At 37.6% G+C, this 19,566-nt stretch overlaps 2 protein-coding genes across 3 annotated transcripts in view; one reads left to right on the top strand and one right to left on the bottom strand.

The window, feature by feature from the left end:
* The window catches only part of POLQ (DNA polymerase theta), a 115,977-nt gene that overhangs the window by 94,911 nt on the left and 1,500 nt on the right, over window positions 1–19,566 (bottom strand). The gene's annotated exons all lie outside the window — the stretch shown is intronic.
* On the top strand, window positions 7,655–16,140 carry ARGFX (arginine-fifty homeobox). Its single transcript, XM_074339377.1, is given in 4 exon segments — window positions 7,655–7,739; window positions 9,480–9,605; window positions 14,665–14,813; window positions 15,586–16,140. Coding segments are annotated over 4 exon segments (915 nt in total).

Raw genomic sequence — 19,566 nt, 5'->3', positions numbered from 1 at the left:
CTGCCTCTTCCTCTCAATGAGAAAAGTAACAAAAAATTTGTAGCCATCTTTAATCTACTATACAGACAATATTTCTTTTCCTTCCTTGAAGTATGGTGTGTGACTAATAGACAATAAGCACTTTGGTGTTCATGATGTGTCTAGAAAAGGATATTTTTTAAACTTCTCTTGGGATTGAATAGTCTTCCAGAATCTAAGTACTGGATTAGCCCATTCTGGAAAATTCTTAGATATATTTAAAATATTGCTCAACTATATTCTGCTTCTGTCTCCTGCAGATCTCCAATTAGAAGTATGTTCTTCTATTCTTCCCAGTCTCTTAACCCCTCCCTCCCTTGGAAAGGATACTTCCAGCAGATGGCACAATAGGATCTTGGAATTTTCTCTTCCCATATACTGTCTTGTGTCCTTCAAGAAATGTTTTCAGGGAACTATTTGGACTTGAAGATTTTTCAGTCATTCACTTATGCAGGATCATCTTTAAACATTTTCCTCAAATGTTTTGTCATGAAAATTTTGGTTGATGGAGACCCATGCATGTCTTTCATTAAATGGGGGGGGGTATGAAGATTACCTTAATCTGTGTAATTATTCAACAAATCTTCTGTTTTAAAAATTACCTTCTCTGAGAGGCCTTCCTTACCCCTATTTCTAAATATCATTCACTGGCTTTACACTCTCTTTTCCCTTCCTGCGCTTTATTTCCTTCATATCACATATAACTCTCTAAAATGCATTATTTGTTTATTTATAGATTGACTTGCTCACCAGCATGTAAGCTTCATGAGGGCAGGAAGTTTGTCTTCTCTGTTTTATCTCCAGCACTTAGCCCAATGTGTGACACATAGTAGACACTCAAAACATTTGTGGAATGGATGAATGACAACTGTGTCAGTCATTTTCCTGGGCTCTGGAACAGTGATAAAGGAAACATAGTCTCTTCTCTTGTGGATTTTTAATTTCAAACCATCTGTTCCCTTTTCTGAAATTTTTTCAGTTTTGTTATTTTATTTGGAAATTGGAAGTTTAGTCTGAAGAAGCCTTTATTGAGTTTGTCATGTTCTCTGAGATGTAAATATTAACTGCTCACACCAGGGACTTCAACTGTGACCATTTGAGAAGCATTCCTGAACTTTGAATCTTCTGGAGTTTAATATTTGGACCGTGATCTCATTCTGATTTTTTCTTCCTCCTGGGATAAGGGAGGAAACAGCTATGAAGACTTTGAAGAAAGAAGATTTTACCCATCGAGGAGAATAGCGCAATCAGTCAAGAAACAAACTAATAAAAGATGTTTATTTATTTTATGTCTGGTTCCTTCCAGATCTATGGTCTTCCCATGCTGGACAGTGCTCTCTATGAGGTAGCCACTGTTCTAATTGTTTTAGTTAACAATTCAATAATTGTTTGATTGTTATATGTGATGTTAATTGCTTTAACCTCGTAACAACCCTGAGAAGTTAAGTAACTTGCCCAAGGTCACACACATGCATCCAGTCTGGCTCCAGTCCATTCTCACCCCTTTCATATATTCTCACTTTCCTTTTCCTTCTTTTTCTGCTCTCCCCCATCACTTTGTGGATAATTTTGATTCATGGAGGAAATGCCAAAATTATTCTTTTACATCTTTGCCTTCTCCTACTATTTGAATAATGTTTGAATATGGACTCTGTCAGGCAAGAGTTAGGGAGGAGTCTTAGTTTGATCCCTGTTCTGTCCAAGAAGAGATCTCCTGAAGGAGAGCCAGCAGCTTGTGGGCTTAGGGAGGAAGAATGAGCCAATCAGACTCCAAAACAGGATTTATTCAGGGTATAAGGATTGAGTCCTGGGGCACCAACAGCCTAGAATTAATAAATAGATTAACTGAAATGTAGGCATAATATTGCCCCCAAACCATCGTTTATGCCACAAAACTTGCACAGAATCTTCCCCCAGGATGGGAGTGGAGAACGCCCCCTACTTTTCCTTCCAGACCATTTCCCTCCCTCTCAACACATGACATGTGCTCACACCCCTGCCAATAACTTTCTCTTTGTTCACTTCTGTAACTGGGAATCTTTGCCTCATCACCCAGCACATTTTCTTCTCAGTACTACAGGACAGACAACCTTAACGCCCTCTTCATAATTATGAAGATGATGTCTTGAATCAATCTGTTGTTTGCTTTGAACTTTTGTACTATAGAAGCTTTGACTTTGAGATTCTGTGTTATATACATGAACATTTTACCATCATGCTTTTTAAATGCTTTATATCTTTTGTGAAAGAGAAAGCTTGAATATGGGTTTGAGGGAAATATTTTGAAAAAAAAGTTTTCAGAGAAAAATTGGGAAAAATTGAGGAACTGACAAAATTGAGGCATTAAAAGTACCAAAAGAAATACAGAAATGCCAACAAAGAAAAAGAGCATGTGTATAACAAGAAATTGGATGGACAGATGAAAAAGACAGATTAAGAAAGACTGATAGTTATGAACAGAAATTGAGTTGATTTCAAGAAAAATGTTGAGAAGTAGAGATTTCAGAGACTGAGATTTTGTCAGAGATTGAGAGAGACAGTCTGAGTAAGAGAGAAAAATTCAGAAAATATTGAGTAGTACGAGAGCGAGAAACTGAGTTTTGAACGATTCAGAGAGAGAAAGGAGGTAAGAGGAGTAGAGGAGAAGGGAAGGAAAAAGGAAGAGGCTGATAGGTAAGGAGGAGTGCAGGAGATTGACAGGAATGACAGGAATTGGTTAGACATAGGTAACTGAGAGCCATTACAAAAGAGAGTAAGATACTGAGAGGGAATAAGAGAGAGTTTGAGAGAGATGTTGGGATAAATTGTAAGATTTCTCTGTACTGTGTTCTCTCTTTCTGGAACACTAGCCAGTATTTTCCCATTCCCTAGGTTGATTCTTTAATCCTTAAAATTTTTCTTTTCTATTGTCTATTGCTTTACATTTTTGCTTTGCTTTCTTTGGTAGGCTGCAGAGTGTGAGCCTAGTCTTTTGTTTCTAGATCAATGGCTTATTCTAAGACTCACACACCCTCTGTGCTAGCTGACAAGAGGAGCGGGAAGAGCCAGGGTCAGAGTCCCCTTCCCAATCCACAGAAGCTAGTCCAACAAGACGATGGTTGCTACTATAGTTTGAAGGACGAGACAAGTCTATTCTAGTCATAACTGACTCCCCTCTCTTCAATGCCAGAATAGTGCTTGTCACCCAGTAGGCACTCAATAAATAAATGATGAATAATGTGCAGCATGGTGACTATAGTTAATAATATTATATTGCTATTTGGAAGTTCCTAACAGAGTAAATCTTCAAAGATCTCATCACAGAAAAACATAATTTTTTGTAATTATGTACAGTGATGAATGTTAACTAGACGTATTGTGGTGATCATTTCACAATACTGAAAATACAAACATCAAATCATTATGTTGTGCACCTAAAGCTAATATAATGTTATATGTCAATTATACAACAAATAAATTTATTTGGAGGAAAAAAATAAGTGATGGATGAATAAATGAATGAACATGAATAAGTAAGACTTCAGTTGGTTTGAGGAAAATGGTGGGGGGGGGGCAAAGCACCACAGTGAAAACAAAATTAGAGGCCAACGAAAAGCATCAGTGAGAATGATTATAGAGAAGTATAGAGAAACTGATTAATTTTTGGATTTTTGAAATTGAGTATGTATGTGAAAAACTTAATGGTAACTTTAAATCTTGACTATAACATACCATTGTGGGAGAGGAGAAGGGAATAAAGTACAACCATTCCAATAGAATGCTGGAAAAGTGAAAGAAAAACTCACAAAGATAAGTAGAAATCAGTCTAAATATATTACTAATCATTATCCTATCAAACATAAAGACATAATCCACATTTAAAATTCTCAAATTGGATTTCTGTTTTAAAGAGACACACCTATAACCTTAAACAACTGGTAAATGTAAAAATAAAATAAAGAAGTTGTGGTATCAAAAGGATGCAGGAGCCAGCTTAAAGGGTTAGTCAAAAGTAGGGAGTTTGAGTATAGAAAGAATAATGACTGTATTTCCAGCAACAGTTATATTAGTCTCTAAGCATACTTTTATTGAATGAATAAGCTATTAAATGGATGAATGAAGGGTGGGACATAAGAGGTGGGTCTGGGTGGTGCAAGGGTCTGATGATATCAAAAATCACACTTAAATACACAATGTTTCAGCAGAGGAGACACTAAAGAATCTGCATTTTCAAAGAGACACATCCAGCAGACTTGAAAATGGGCATTCCAGGGGGATTCATGACAGGTAAGCAGGAGGAAGGGAGGGAGGAAGAATAAGGGTTCAGAATATGAGATTTTAGTGGTCAAAAAGGATTCCAAAACTAAAAGAAACTAGATTAAAGGATGCAAATTACTCAGCTCGATTCCCATTGGAGGGAGATGACAGAGAGTTGTGAACTGGGGGAGGAAAGACTGATTGCCTCATGAAAGTCAGGAGGTGAATGTGAGACTTCTGTTACTGAGGGTCAGTATCCGCTTTGTAGGGCTCCCATACTTCCCAATCTGGGCTAGCCTGGCCTTGCAATATCCTCATCACACAATGTGATATATAGATGATGTATTGTACACTTGAAACCTATGTAACTTTACTAACCATTGTCACCCCAATAAACTTTAATTGAAAAAAAAAGAATATCCATCATGAGAAGCTCCATTGTAGCAGCAATGTGTTTTATTCACTGCAGAATCACCAGACCTAGATAAATGCCCACTTGTTGGAGGCAGGCAATACACACTCCCTGAGTAAATGCAGTGCCCCTACTAGCAATTCTGTCTTGCGCTCTCCATAATCCCAATCCAGGAAAACACCGGAGTCCATTTGAAACATGTGCTTTGTTTGTTTAATATGCTAGTTTAAGCTGTAGACTCTCACTGCTCTTCCTGGGAAAGTGGGTAGGGGTTTAGTGTATATAGGTGTCAGTAAGACCAAATTCATTCCCAGTTATGCTATTCTAAGACTTTACTTCCTTCATCTATAAGAGGATGATAACAATTTTACTTTACCCTATGTACACAAAACACTTAGATGTCTGACATATGGAAAACATCTCCAAATGTTGTTATTATTATTATATCGTATAGCATTCTAATGTTTTGTATGTTACTGCATCATTGCATTACTGCATTTACTCTGAGAATTATATTGAAGAACAGATGCTTAGCTGAGTTTCTTTTCTCTTCAATTAAATGCCAGGCCCTGGCCTATCCTCCATTATTGCTTTTCAAACTTTTTGTTCTCAACCTCTTTACATTCTTGAAAATTATTGACAACTCCAAAGAACTTTTGTTCCTATATGTTATATCTAAAGTCATTTACCACATTACAAATTAAAATTGAGAAATTAAAAAAATACTTATTCATTTCAAAATAAAATAATAAATGCATTACATATTAACTATGTTTTACACACACACACACAAATAGAAGAATGTCATTGGTTTACATTATGGTAACTTTTGCTTAATAGAAGACAGAATTCTCTTCTGCTTTTGCATTCATTTTTTGTGATACATTTTTTGTTGAAATCTGGCTTTATGCAGATATGGTTTTAGAAAAGAAAAGAGTATTCTAATGGCCTTTGTGATAATTACACGTATTCTTCAAAACTACAAAACAATCTCAACAAGTGGTAACGTCTTAAAGATTAGTTGCTATGTGAAATTTGAAATTATATCAATGAACTTTTCATAATCTATCACATTAAAATCTACTGGTCTACATTGCATTTTGAGTGGCTCTTTTACCTATGCATGATTTTGTAACATCACACGTTGGTTACTTGCAAAATGTTGGTTTAATGAGTTATTCTAAATGTATTCCACTGTCCGTCCATGACAGAATGAGAGTTAAAAAGCAAGCATCTCAATTTTATGAAAACAACTTTAACCTCAGGAACCCCTTGAAAAGGCCTTAGGGACCCCACACGGGCCTTCAGAGCACATTTTGAGAACTGCTGCTCAAGGTTATCCAACCTTTCATTGTAATTGCCTCTCTCTGTGTCTCTATTTTCCTCCCTCCCTCTCCTCCTCTCTTTTGTAAATTATTTTCAAGCAAAAGCAAAACAAATCTATATTATCCCACTGACAAATCACCTTCACATAGAAAATTGTTTCCAAAGGTGAAAGAAAGGGACAATAAAGAGCAGAAAAATAAATGGGTAAATAAAATTGTATAATTGCTTTTAGAAAGAAAAGCACGTGGTGCTAGGAAAGAGCTAAGAGAACCATGTGAAGCAGTTTGGGAAGAGAGGATAGCTTCTATAAGTTGATGTTTAAACTGAGAAAAGCCAGGTGAGTGGGTATTCAGTAGGTGTTAACTAGGAGAGAATAATGGGAACAAACGCCTGGAAAGAGGCAGCTCATAACTTGTTCAAACTGAAGGAAATTCAGTGTGGCCAGAACACCGAAAGCCAAGAGGGGAGAGTTCAACAGGTACCATTTTCTGAGGCCAAGACAAGAATACAAATGAAGGCTCACATACTATATATCATAAGTATTTACAAATTGTAAATCCAGCTATCAAACTGTTAAGTAAAATATATTCTACCAGCTCACCTTGGCAAATATATGTTCCTGGAAGTTGAGATTCAAACTTTGAATTCTTGGGTTCTTTGAAGTTCCCTATCAGAACATGGCAATGGAGGGAGAGCTAGTCCCAGCTCCTGGGCTGTCATTCTCAACCCCTGCCTGCATGCCCAAGGTTCAGTCTCTGTTGACACCCCTTGACCAACAGGCTCCCTCAGGCCAGGGTGGGGGTACACATTGACAGCATGGTCTCGCCTCAGGGGCATGCATTCAGGGAAGAGGCTGTGTAGGCTTGGGGCCATTTGGCAAAAAATCCTGTAGTCTGTCATGCAGGGTGTCATGCGGGGTCTCAGCTCCTGCTCCCCAAAAAAGAACGCAGGACATGGTGAGGCCAACAAGGAACACCCACGGAGCCATAGATAGGGGAGTCATACCGCTATAGTCTCACTGGCGGATGGGTTGGAGACACAGGAAGCAGGAGCCACACTATCCACAACCTGCTGTCCGCTTCTCTCTGCCAGCCAACCTCACTTGCTAGCTGCAGTCCGCCATGCTAACTGCAATCCACTCTTGCTAGCTCAGCCACCATCTTCTTGCTAGCCCCAATTTCCTGCCAGCGTAGCCACGACAGTAATATTAGTGGCCAATGGCTCACTGGTTACAGCTGATGGCCAACTAGCCACAGCTGATGGCCATACAATCACAGTTGATGACCATTTACTACTTGAGCCAGTACCTTTCCATGTGAGGGCGAGAGCCTGGAAACTGCACTCCTGGCTCTGTCCCCACAGGTCCCTGGTACATGGAGTATGAATTAGAAGTGAACAAGTATCCCAGGTGGCCATGACACTTTTACTTACAGACTCCATGACCAGTAGGGAGGGCACATACAGAAAGAGCTGGAGAGAACCCTTTGAAATCTTTGCTGCTCTAAGTCTTATTTGCAGACCAGTAATATTGGCATATCTGGGAACTTCTTAGAAATATAGGATCTCCAGTCCTACCCCAGACCTATTGAATCAGAATCTGTATTTCAACAAGATCCCTAGGTGATCTGTATACCTAGTAAACTTTGAGAGTTGTGGAACTCAATGAAGGGATTCAAGACAAGGGCTGCTTTTGCCCAGGTATATGGGCAGCAGTACTGCCTGTTCCTGGAAGGCTCCCTCGGCCAGGGTCAGTGAGGATGTGGGATTTGCCCCACCTGCACTGGGGAGTCATGGAAAGGCTCTAGGCAGGAGAGTTACATGGTCTGAATCACTTTGTCAAATAACAGCAGGCCCCACCCCTTGCACATTATATTGGAACAAGCTTTGTGACTTACAGTTAGGCACTCAGTAAATACCATAGCTTTGTAAGATAGGGGTTATAATTATTTTCTCAACTTAGGTAACAGTCTTGGGAAGGTGAAGTCATTTTTTTTTTTTTTTTAATTCACAGAGGTACTATGTGAGTGACCTGGGACTCAAACCCAGTGGTCTTGAGTACATTGCATTCCAAGAAATGAAAGAGCTCGTCACTCTCCACCCCCCCTACTCCATTCCACAGACCTACCAATGCAGCCCTCTGGTGCCCAGATGAACAGAGGAGTTCCTGGGACTCCCCAGATCTACTCTTTTATCTATATGAGTGATCACAGCATTGACATGATACGTCAATACAAAGTTGATCACAGTGAGGACAACAACCCTCTACCTTCCCTCCAGTCTCACCCCAATCTCCTAGGGGCCCAGAGACTTCCACAAAGGAGGGACAGTTTCAACAGTCAAATGAATCCCAAGTGCCTCTGGGACAGGCTGAATCCCTTTTTCCAAGATAAATTATTAATAACTGGGAACAAAAGATTGGATGGGTTAGTCTGAGTGCTTTAAGTATCAGATGTCAAGATAGGATTAAACCCGCAAAGATTTTATTAGGGGAAACGCTTGTGGAGAAAACGGGAAAGGAGTCAGGGGAGGTTGGGAGAGCTATTAGGCCACAATACAAATTTGACCCCTGATGAAGGAAAAGAGAGGTTGGGTAGAAGCATCTTAGACCACCCACCATGCAGTCTAAGCTTTATGGATTGTACCAATGTCATTTTCCTGGTTTTGATAGATAATATAGTTACGCAAGATGTCACCATTGGGAGAAGCTGGATGAAGGGTGCATAGGACCTCCCTGTATATTTTATTTTCAATTTCTGTGAATCTGTAATTATTTCAAAATTAAAAATAAAAAAACACTAGAAAATGTGATAATTTTTGGTTTCAGTACTCATATATATCAAATAATGTAAGAAGAGAAAGTCTGTTATATTTAACCAATTATTTGCCATTTTTTGTGGCTCTGCATTCCAGAAGTCTCAGTTTCCCCTCTTATATCATTCCCTTCAGCCTGAGGAACTGCCTTTGACATTTCTATAGACTAGGACTACTGGTCACAGATTCTCATACTTTCCCTTAGTCTGAGAATATCATCACTTCACCTTTCTTCTTGAAGAATATTTTCCCTGGATATAGAATTCTGAGTTGCCAGTTTTTCACTTTTAGCACTTTAAAGATTTTGTTCCACTGTCTATCTTTCTTGGTTTCTGATGAGAAATCTTTGGTCATTTGACCTAGTCTAATTGTCTAATTTATCCATCTTTTTATATACAGTCTGTGTTTGAATAATCTCATTAAAGAAAATATCCCTCTATTCTAAGTCACAAAGATATTGATATGCAATTTCTTTTAGTATTTCCAAAGTTTCATTTTTGACTGATACATCTATATTATTTTTCTATGGTTTAAAATGAAAATCATTTTTGAGGTGAAGTGGAGGTCGTGGGGATTAAACTCATTTGTCTGAGATTATTACAGCAATTCCAGGCCCCTTGAAAACATTGCTTTCCAATGAATGATTGATTTAATCATTGTCTCCTTTCTCATATAGGCTTTTCATCCCATATGTCAGCATCCCTGATGAACAGAATGGCCCCAGAGAATCCTCAGCCAGACCCTCTTATCCACATGGATAATTCCAGCATGAATTTGATACCACAAAATCCAACTGGTCCCAGTGAGTACAACTGTCCTTCGTCCTCCTTCCTCCACTGTTGCCCTCCTCACATGGGACTCTATAATTGTATTTTGCATCTATTTTAAAACTGCTATTTATTGTTATTTCTTCTCTTTTTTAAATTAAAGTTTGTTGGGGTTACAATTGTTAGTAAAGTTATTATCTTTTCAAAAATAAATTCAAAAAAATGTTCCTGTTGTTAAAGGGGAAGTTATAAATTTCATATCAAGGTCAAGTAAATTTGGCCCATGCTTGACCAAATTATGATAGATAACTTGAGAATACAAGATACAGAGCAAGTGAGAATGTTTTTCTAGGAGAGAAGGACGGAAGCATAGATAGAAATACAGAAAACCCCTTATTCAAGGCAGGATATGATTCTGACACCAATTCCGATGTGTGTGTGTTTTTTCCCTATACCAAGCAATACTCTTGACACTAGCTGGATGTCCTACAAAGCAGCCCAATTCTGACACTATCTACCAAGAGACAGTGTCAGATCCCACAGGTTAAGGGCTCAGTGCCATAAGACTGCCACCATTTCTGATGCCAATAACAAGTCCTGGTTATTACCTGTGCTTCTGACCAACTGGCTATAAATATATTTATATATACTGTAGGTACCAAAATACACACACACACACATATATATATATATATATATAATATATATATGGACACTTTGGTCAACGTTGCTCAAGCAGAACTTCGCCATAATCAGAAGTGTCTGGACGTTGATGGTAACCACTTTGAGTACCTCTTGTAATTGCAAAATTTGTATTCATCTTTTGTTATTGGGTATTAAATATATTGAGTATTAAAATTTTAACAGTTTTTATATATATATTTGGCACCCTCTGTATATACAATGGCATATTACTCAGCCATAAAAAAAAGATGAAATCCTGCCATTTGTGACAACATGTGTGGATCTTGAGATTATCATGCTAAGAAAAATAAGTCAGACAGAAAAAGTCAAGAACCATATGATTCCACTGATATGTGGGATGTAAAACTGAAAACAAAGGAAAAAGACAAACAAATAAAGATACAAAAACTCATAGACACAGACAATCGTTTAGTGGTTACCAGAGGGTAAGGGGGGAGGGAGGTGATAGATGAGGGTAAATGGGGTCAACTATATGGTGATGGAAGGAGAACTGACTTTGGGTGATGAACACTCAATGCGATATATAGATGATGTAATACAGAATTGTACACCTGAAACCTATGTAATTTTACTAATCATTGTGACCCCAATACATTTTAATTAAAAATAAAAATTCTCTTTGTCTTTAACTGTTGGCATTTTAATTACCGTGTTTCCTGGAAAATAAGACCTAGCTGGACAATCAGCTGTAATGCGTCTTTTGGAGCAAAAATCAATATAAGACACGCATTAGAGCTGATTGTCCGGCTAGGTCTTATTTTCGGGGAAACACGTTATGATGCGTCTTGGTGTGGGCCTATTTGGGTTCACTTTGTTTGGTACTCTCTGCACTTCCCAGACTTGTGTGTCTATTGTATATGGAAGTTTTCTATCACTATTTCTTCAAATAAGTTTTCAATGCCTTGCTCTCTCTCTTCTTTTTCTGGTACCCCTATAATGTGAATGTTGTTGTGCTTAATGTTGTTTCAGAGGCTCCTTAAACTCTCATTTTGGGGGGGATTATTTTTTTCTTTTTGCTGTTATGATTTGGTGTTTTCTGATACCTTGTCTTCCAAACTGCTAATTTAGTCCTCTGGTTCATCTAATTAGCATGAATTAGGCTCAAACTGTTGATAAAGATGTGGCTACCTAAGGTAAATGTAAACAGTTTGAATAGAATGACTTTATAAAATGTGAATAAAAAAATAATTATAAATTAATATTTTATATATTTGATTTTAAACACATATATATGTGAATTTCAAAAAATTGGAAACTATAAGTATAGGCTATGTATATTTATATATGTGATTATATTAAATACACCAATGTGCTTACATTGGCAGCACTGTACAAACAGCTCGGTAAGGTTTTATCACCTTGGTATATCAGTGTCTCACAGCTGTGTTTGTGTCGACATGTGGCGGTGTCTTGCTGAGAGGCGTTCATTATTGTTTTGAGTTTTTGTGTGCCCTCACAAGAATGTTTGAGCTTGAATTAAAGCAACGAACAAACATTAAATTTCTTGTTATACCTGGCAAGAGTGGAAGTGAAATCAGGGACATGTTATTCCAAGTTTATGGGGATAATGCCATGAAGAAAACAGCACTGTACAAATGGATTAAACATTTTTCTGAGGGAAGAGAACAGTCACTGATGAAGAGAAGTCAGGGCAGCCAGTAGCAAGCAGAACTGATGAAAACATTGCAAAAATTTGTCAAATTGTGCATCAAAATCATTGACTGACTGTGAGAAGCATAGCAGACCAAGTAAACATCAATAGAGAAATAGTTTGGAAAATTTTAACTGACAATCTTGGCATGAGAAAGATGTGTGCAAAAACGGTCCCAAAGGAGCTCACCAATGAACAAAAGCAAAGAAAATTCGAAGTTTGCCAAGCCCTTTTGGAGAGGCAAGATGATGTTTTGGGTCATGTTGTCACTGGTGATGAAACATGGATGTACTAATACAACCTTGAAACAAAGCGTCAAAGTGCACAATGGAAGTCAGCCAACTCTCCACGACCAAAAGTGTTCTGTCAGTCCAAATCAAGAGTCAAAACAGTGTTGGTAACCTTTTTTGATTATCAGAGTGATTATTCATATGAATTTGTATCAACTGCACAAATAGTTAACCAAGTTTACTATTTGGAAGTGCTGAAAAGGCTGCGTGAAAAAGACGAAAATGACCTGAACTTTTCACCAACAATTCATGGCTCTTGCATTACGACAATGCACCAGCTCACACAGCACCACCTGTGAGGGAGTTTTTAGCCAGTGAACAAATAACTGTATTGGAACACCCTCCCTACTCATCTGATCTGGCCCCCAATGACTTCTTTCTTTACCCAAAGATAAAGGAAATATTGAAAGGAAGACAGTTTGATGACATTCAGGACATCAAGTGTAATACGATGACAGCTCTGATGGCCATTCCAGAAAAGAGTTCCAAAATTGCTCTGAGGGGTGAAGTAGGCACAGGCGTCAGGGCATAGTTTCCCAAGGGGAGTACTTCGAAGGTGATGGAAGTGATATTTAACAATGAGGTATGTAGCACTTTTTCTAGGATGAGTTCACAAACTTAATTGTCATACCTCGTATATTTTATATAGGTTATTTTCATATACAAGGTGTGATCTAACAATACAGTGAACGTTTAAATTTAAAAATTTTATTACAGTAAAGGACACATTGCCATTAATCCCCCTCAAAATACTCCCCCTTGCTTCAAACAGACTTATCCCATTGTTCTTGCCACTTTCTGGAGCAGTTCTGGAAGTCCTCTTTTGTGAGTGCCTTTAATTGCGTAGTTGTGGCTGCCTCGATGTCCTGAATCGATTCAAAATCTTTACCTTTCATGGTCATTTTGACTCTGGAGAAGAGCCAGATCTGGTGAATAAGGTGAATGAGGACATACCATAATGTTTTTATTTGACAGAAATGGCCATATACCAGAAGCGATGTGTGACACCGTGTTGTCGTGATGGAGGATGATTTACAGAACAGTATAAAACATACTTTCTCTCAACCATTGCTCACACCCAGTCTGCAGTGAACAAGTTGAAATTTGTCAAACACTGTTACTAAGGTTTGATGCACTGCTTCCCATATAGAAGATCCCTGCCTTTCCATTGGATGGCACTTGGCAGCAGCATTCACCATATTTTGTGATCACATTGGAAGGGTTCCATGTCACACATCACTTCTGACAGCAATTACTGTCAAATAAAAACATTACAGTGTGTCCTCAACCACCTTATTCACTAGGTCTGGCATCGTGAGACTTCTGGCTCTTCCCCAAAGTCAAAACGACTATGAAAGGTAAACGTTTTGAATCAATTCAGGACATCGAGGCAGCAACAACAGTGCAACTAAAGACATTCATGAAAGAGGAGTTCCAGAACTACTTCATAAAGTGGCAAGAATCATGGGATAAGTGTGTTCAAAGTGAAGAGGAGTATGTTGAGAGCGATTAATAGCAATATGTCTTTTATTGTAATAAATTTTTTTATTTAAACATTCACCGTATTCTTTGATCACAGCTCACATGTTCATAAGTGGCATTACTTTATGGTTTTGTTTATAGTGTTTATTTTTGCCTGATTTTAGTATTGATGTTATAGACTTCAAATATAAAAAGTGGGGACCTAGTGAAGATCCTTCCTCCTTTTATTAAATGGGCATATAACAAGAGAATATAGTATTGACTTGAATTCTATAATTTAACCTATGTTTTTCTGTGGTTTTTTTTTTAGTCAGGGTCTGGAGTCCTTTTAGCAAATTTTGGTAATTGTATTTTCCTAGGAATTTTCTGTTTTCTCTCCATTGCCATTTTTTTAAAAAGTTTATAATTTAATCATCTCCACTTGTTCAGTTATGTCTCATTTCTTATGAACATTTTCCCACAGAACATCAGAAAGCCTGGAAAGAAAAAAAAATCACCAGAAGAGATAGACTGGTTTCCTGAATTTTTAAGAGTATGTTATATTTAGGTGCAGGGACATGAGGTTTCTTCCCAGTTTCTAAAAGAAACAAAGTGTGAAAAAGAAGAATAGTGAAGCCACCGTCCGCAGTCTGGAGGTTAAGGTAGGATAGACAGACTGAGTACCTATGAAAAAGGAGGCCATGGAAAACTGAAAGTCAAGGGAGGCAGTTTCCTGAGCAAACAGACTGGATACAGAGAAAATTGAAGAGGTTACATTTCCGGGACAAACTAATCTCAGACAACAGAGAGCAGAGCACTGTCACATCAGGCTCAGGCTCCCAGAGTCAAGACCTGGGATCTATATCTCTTGGATTTCAAGCTTGATTGGAGGAAAGTAATGGGAAATTCACCGCTATGGTTTGGGGGAGTTTTGGGGAGAGGGGGTTGTGTTAGTGTAACCATGCCCTCTCCATCTTTTCTCTACAGCAAAATGGAAGAAGCACCAAAAACGCACCTCATTCATGCACACACAGTATGAAGAGTTGGAGGCTCTGTTTAGCCACACCATGTTTCCAGATAAAACTCTCCAGAAGGAACTTGCTTTGAAACTCAACCTACCAGAGTCAACCATAAAGGTCTGTCTGATCCTCTGAAGTGTGCTTAATACCCCCATCCAAACCACACTCTATTATTCATCCTGGAAATTCCCTCTATAACACAGTAATGATTGTATTTCATTTATTGAGTGCCTACTATGTGCTAGTACTGAATGAGGCACATCAGATATGTTGGCCTCACTATCATCCAGTTTAAAAGAAGAAAATTGAGGTTCAGGGGCAAAGCGACTGAGTCAACAAGTCACAGAGTTAATAAGTAGTATAACTGGAATTAGAGCCCCAGAGGTATTATACTATAGAGCTCAAATAGAGGAAGGACTCTCATCCTGACACACTCCTCACTCTGGATCTTCTCAAGCAAAACCCTATAATCTGTTCACAACCCTACCAACAAACAAATAACTCCCTCAACCTCTGAGTCTGCTGAGGCCCCAAAGTTTTTTGGAGTATTCTTACTGTAGAGGCCTTCTAAATTATCCTTAAAAATCCTTCAGTTCAAATTCTCTACCTCCCCATAGGTCCCTGAACTACTTTCTCTAGAGTTCAAGACCCTTTCTCTGAATCCCTAACACAATCCTCTTTCTTTCCTTCTTCCCTCTCTGGGGTCCCAGTCCTGACTCCTCACTATTCCCCCTGTTGGCTCCACTCATGCCCACCTCTGCTGTCTCAGAACTCAGTGTTATTGTGACTTGAAAAGGATATAAGGGTTATAACCTGGCTTTTTTCACCCAGGAGATGCCTCAAACTCATCCACTAAAGACCATAATCTCCCCTCTTTCTCAACTCCTAGACTTGGTTCAGGAACCGGCGAGTCAAACTGAGGAAGCAGCAGCAGCAACAGCTATCACTAAAGCAACCAAGCCGGGTTCGTCCAGTCCAGAACGGACCCACCTCACTCACAACATCCACCAGTCCTTTTTCTTCTTTTCCTGTACTTTCAGATTTCTACAGCTCCCTTCCACCTCAGCCCTTAGGCCTTTCCAATTGGGCATGGGACTCTATCATCACTGAGAATCCCATAAGTGACGTCCAAATGCAAGGTCCTCAGTTGGAGAGGCTAGTGGCCTCAGTTCCTGCTTTGTATGCTGATGCCTATGACATAGCCCAAATCATGGAACTGTACAGTTTTCCTGGTGAGGATGAGCTATCTGACTCTTCTTTCCACTGTCTATATCAGTATCTCTCACCTACAGGTCCCAGCTAGAAACTTTACTCGTCCAGCTGTAGGTCCATCTCATGGCAAATCTCGTCTAGTATGACAAGGTGAGGCTTTTCAGCCTACAGTCGAAGAGACAGCCTGGAATTCCAGAACCCCTCCAGTATGATGGAGTTTGGATTCTTCTGATCAAAATACTAATAAATACCAGACTGTACAGAAAAAGGATCTTCTTGTATCTTGTACATGCCTCTCTTCTTTTCTTTGTTTCTTAACCCAAATATCTGGGTTGGTGTCACTTTCATTTCCATGGAAATGTTGTAGAAACTAGTTTTTTCCAAGTATAGCTCAATACTACACAATCAACTCCACAACTCTGCCTGGGAAGAGGCCTGACTAATCCCTAAGATGGCCAATTAGACTCCAAAAACTCCTCTTACGCAAACTATCTTAGACTTTTTAAAGAGGGGTCAGCAGTCTTTTTATGGGAGCAGGTTATAAACTCATATTTTTTTATTTCCAATATTTAGGTCTAGGTTTTCTCTAGGGTAGTTTCAGCCAAAATTTAAGGGGAAATCACCATCATTAATTTTAATATAGTAGGAGTCTATACGTAGTAAGAAATGTAAGAACTAGTATAGGAAGAGACAAAACAGATTTTTGAAGAGGAGATGATCATCTAGGAAAACCAGCAAAATCAACAGCCAAACTTTTAGATTGACCATTAAGCAAATTTTCCAGCTACATAGTCAATCTACAAAATTAATACCATTTCTCAAAACCAATAATAAACACAGAATAAGTACCTCTCGATAAAGTGTCTAGGAATTAACTAAGAAAAGACCTCCGTGGAGAAAACTTTAAAACTTAGAGGACATAAAAATGTTTTGGATAAAAGGCATTTAAGGCCATAAAATAATAAATTTTAAAGGGCTGAAATCATATAAAGTATGTTTCAAGCATAATGGAGTGAAATTAGAAGTCAATATCAGAAGAAAATTCATGAAATTCACAAATATATGGATATTTAAAAGCACACTACTAAATAACCAATGGGTAAAAAAGAAATCAGGAAAATTAGGAAATACCCAGATATGAATGAAAACAAAACTATAACATACCAAACTTAAGGGATGAAGCTAAATCAGTGCTTAGAAGGAAATTTATCGCTGCAAAAGATCTTTGAAATCACTGTATTTCAAAAATAAGATCTCAAATCAATAACTTTTTTTAAATAGAAAAGAAGCTGGCATAGTTATATTAATATCTATCAAATTAAACTTTAAGGCAAAACACTCTTTTGGAAGTAAACGTATATTAGACAAGGACACAAGGAACAATTTACCTGAAAGATACAATAATTCTGAATTTATATACATTTAACAGCATATTCCAAAAATATATAAAGTAAAAATTAACAAAATTCTTGGGGAAACTTAAATATATAATTATAATGGAAGATTTTAATATAACACTCAGTAATTGATAGGTCAAATGGATAAAAATTTAGCATGGGTAGAAAAGATTTTAACTATACAGTTAATAAGCTTGATCTAATAGATGTATGTAGATTTCTGCATCCAACTGGAAAATAATACACATTCTTTTCAAGCACACAATATTCACATACTAGACCACAAAGCAAATCTCAAACTCAGATGAATCAATAACAGACATCATTCTTTGATCACAAGGAAATTTAATGAGAAGAAGCCCCAACCTCTCCTTCCACAGAGAAATTTAAAAGTGTATTTCTAAGTAATTAATCGATCATGGAAGAAATGATAATGTGAATAATAATAACTGAATCAGTATTTACTGACAGTAGCAGTTTACTAACAGAAACAGTAGCAGTCACAAATGTGCAGGTCTCTAGAACCTATCACATTCTGGGTCAATGCAGAGGGATCCAGCAGGACATGACTGCAAACCTCGGAGACAGACACTGGCCCTTAGGTTGTGAGGTTTTTGTTTATTGTTTTTATTTTTCACTTTTGATTTTTAAATAGTCTTTATTTTTTAGAGCAGTTTTAGGTCCACAGCAAAACTGAGCAGAGGTACAGAAATTTCCCATATATTCTCTGCTCCTACATCCACACAGCCTCTCTCATTAGCAGTGATACACACAAGAGTGGTACATTGTTACAATAGATGAACCTACATTGATATATCAATGTCACCTAAAGCCCATAGTTTACATTAAGCTTCACTCTTGATGTTGTACATTACATGAATTTTTATAAATATATAATGATAATTCAGGTCATTATGAATTTTTATAAATGTATAATGACATGTATTGTCACTATGACTATCATAGTACCCTACAGAATAGTTTCACTGCCATAAAAATCCTCTGTGCTCCACCTATTTTTCCCTTCATGCCCCCTAGCCCCAGGAAACCACTGATCCTTTTACTGTTTCCATTGGTTTGCCTTTAAATCAATAACCTTTCACCTTAAGAAATTAGAAAAAGAAGACAAACTAAGTCCAAAGCAAGCAGAAGGAAAGACGAGCAGCAGAAAAAAAGAGAGAATAGAAGAACAATAGGGAATATCAATGAAACCAAAAGCTACTTCTTTGAAAAGATCAACAAAATGATAAATCTTTTGCTAGACTGACAATAAAAAAGACAAAAATTACTAAAATCAGAAATGAAAGATGGGATATAAATACCAACCTTACAGAAATAAAAAAGCATTGTAAAGGAATACTGAAAGATTGCATAACATTTATAATTTATTTAACAAATTAGATGACTTAGGTGAAATGGAAAAAAATCTTAGGAAGACTCAAAATATCAAATCTTACTCAACAAGAAATAGAAGTTGTGAACAGAGCTTTAATAAGTAAAGAGATTGAGTTAGTAATAAAAAACATCACACAAAGAAAAGCCCAGGGCCAGATGGCATCACTACTAAAGTTTACCAAATATTTAAAGAATTAACATCAATCCTTCACAAACTCTTCCATAAAACAGAAGAGAACATTTACTGCCTCATTCCATAAGACCAATATTACCCTGATACCAAAACTGAACAGACATCAGGAAAATTACAGACTAGTATCTCTTATGAGTATAGATGCAAAAATCCTCAGCAAAATGCTAAAATACTGAATCCAGAAACATATAAAAAACATTATATACCAGACCAAGAGGGGTTTATCCAGGAATGCAAGGTTAGTTCAACATACAAAACCAAAAACCATATTAATAAAGGACAGAAACCACATGATCATCTCAATAGGCACAGAAACAGCATTTGACACAATCCCACACCCTTTCATGATAAAGGCACTCAACAAACAAGGATAAACTGTCAAAGTCCTTCAACTTGATAAAAGACATCTACAAAACATGCACAGGTAAAATCATACTTAATGGTGAAAGACCGAATGCTTTCCTTCCAATAGCAGGAATACAAATTAAGGATGGTCATTCTCACCACTCTTGTCCAACATAGTGCTGGAAGCTCTACTCTAGGCAGTAAAGGAAATAAGGCAAGAAAAGGTAATAGATGTCTAAATTGAAAAGGAAGAAGTAAAAATATCTCTGTTCACATATGACATAATCTTATAAGAGAAAATCCTGAAGAATCCGTAAGAAAACTATTA

This window comes from Rhinolophus sinicus, linkage group LG01, assembly GCF_036562045.2.
Source record: "Rhinolophus sinicus isolate RSC01 linkage group LG01, ASM3656204v1, whole genome shotgun sequence".
Classification (NCBI taxonomy): Eukaryota; Metazoa; Chordata; class Mammalia; order Chiroptera; family Rhinolophidae; genus Rhinolophus; species Rhinolophus sinicus.
Note: the sequence above shows the minus strand (reverse complement) of the source record. Positions and strands in the feature narration are given on the sequence as shown.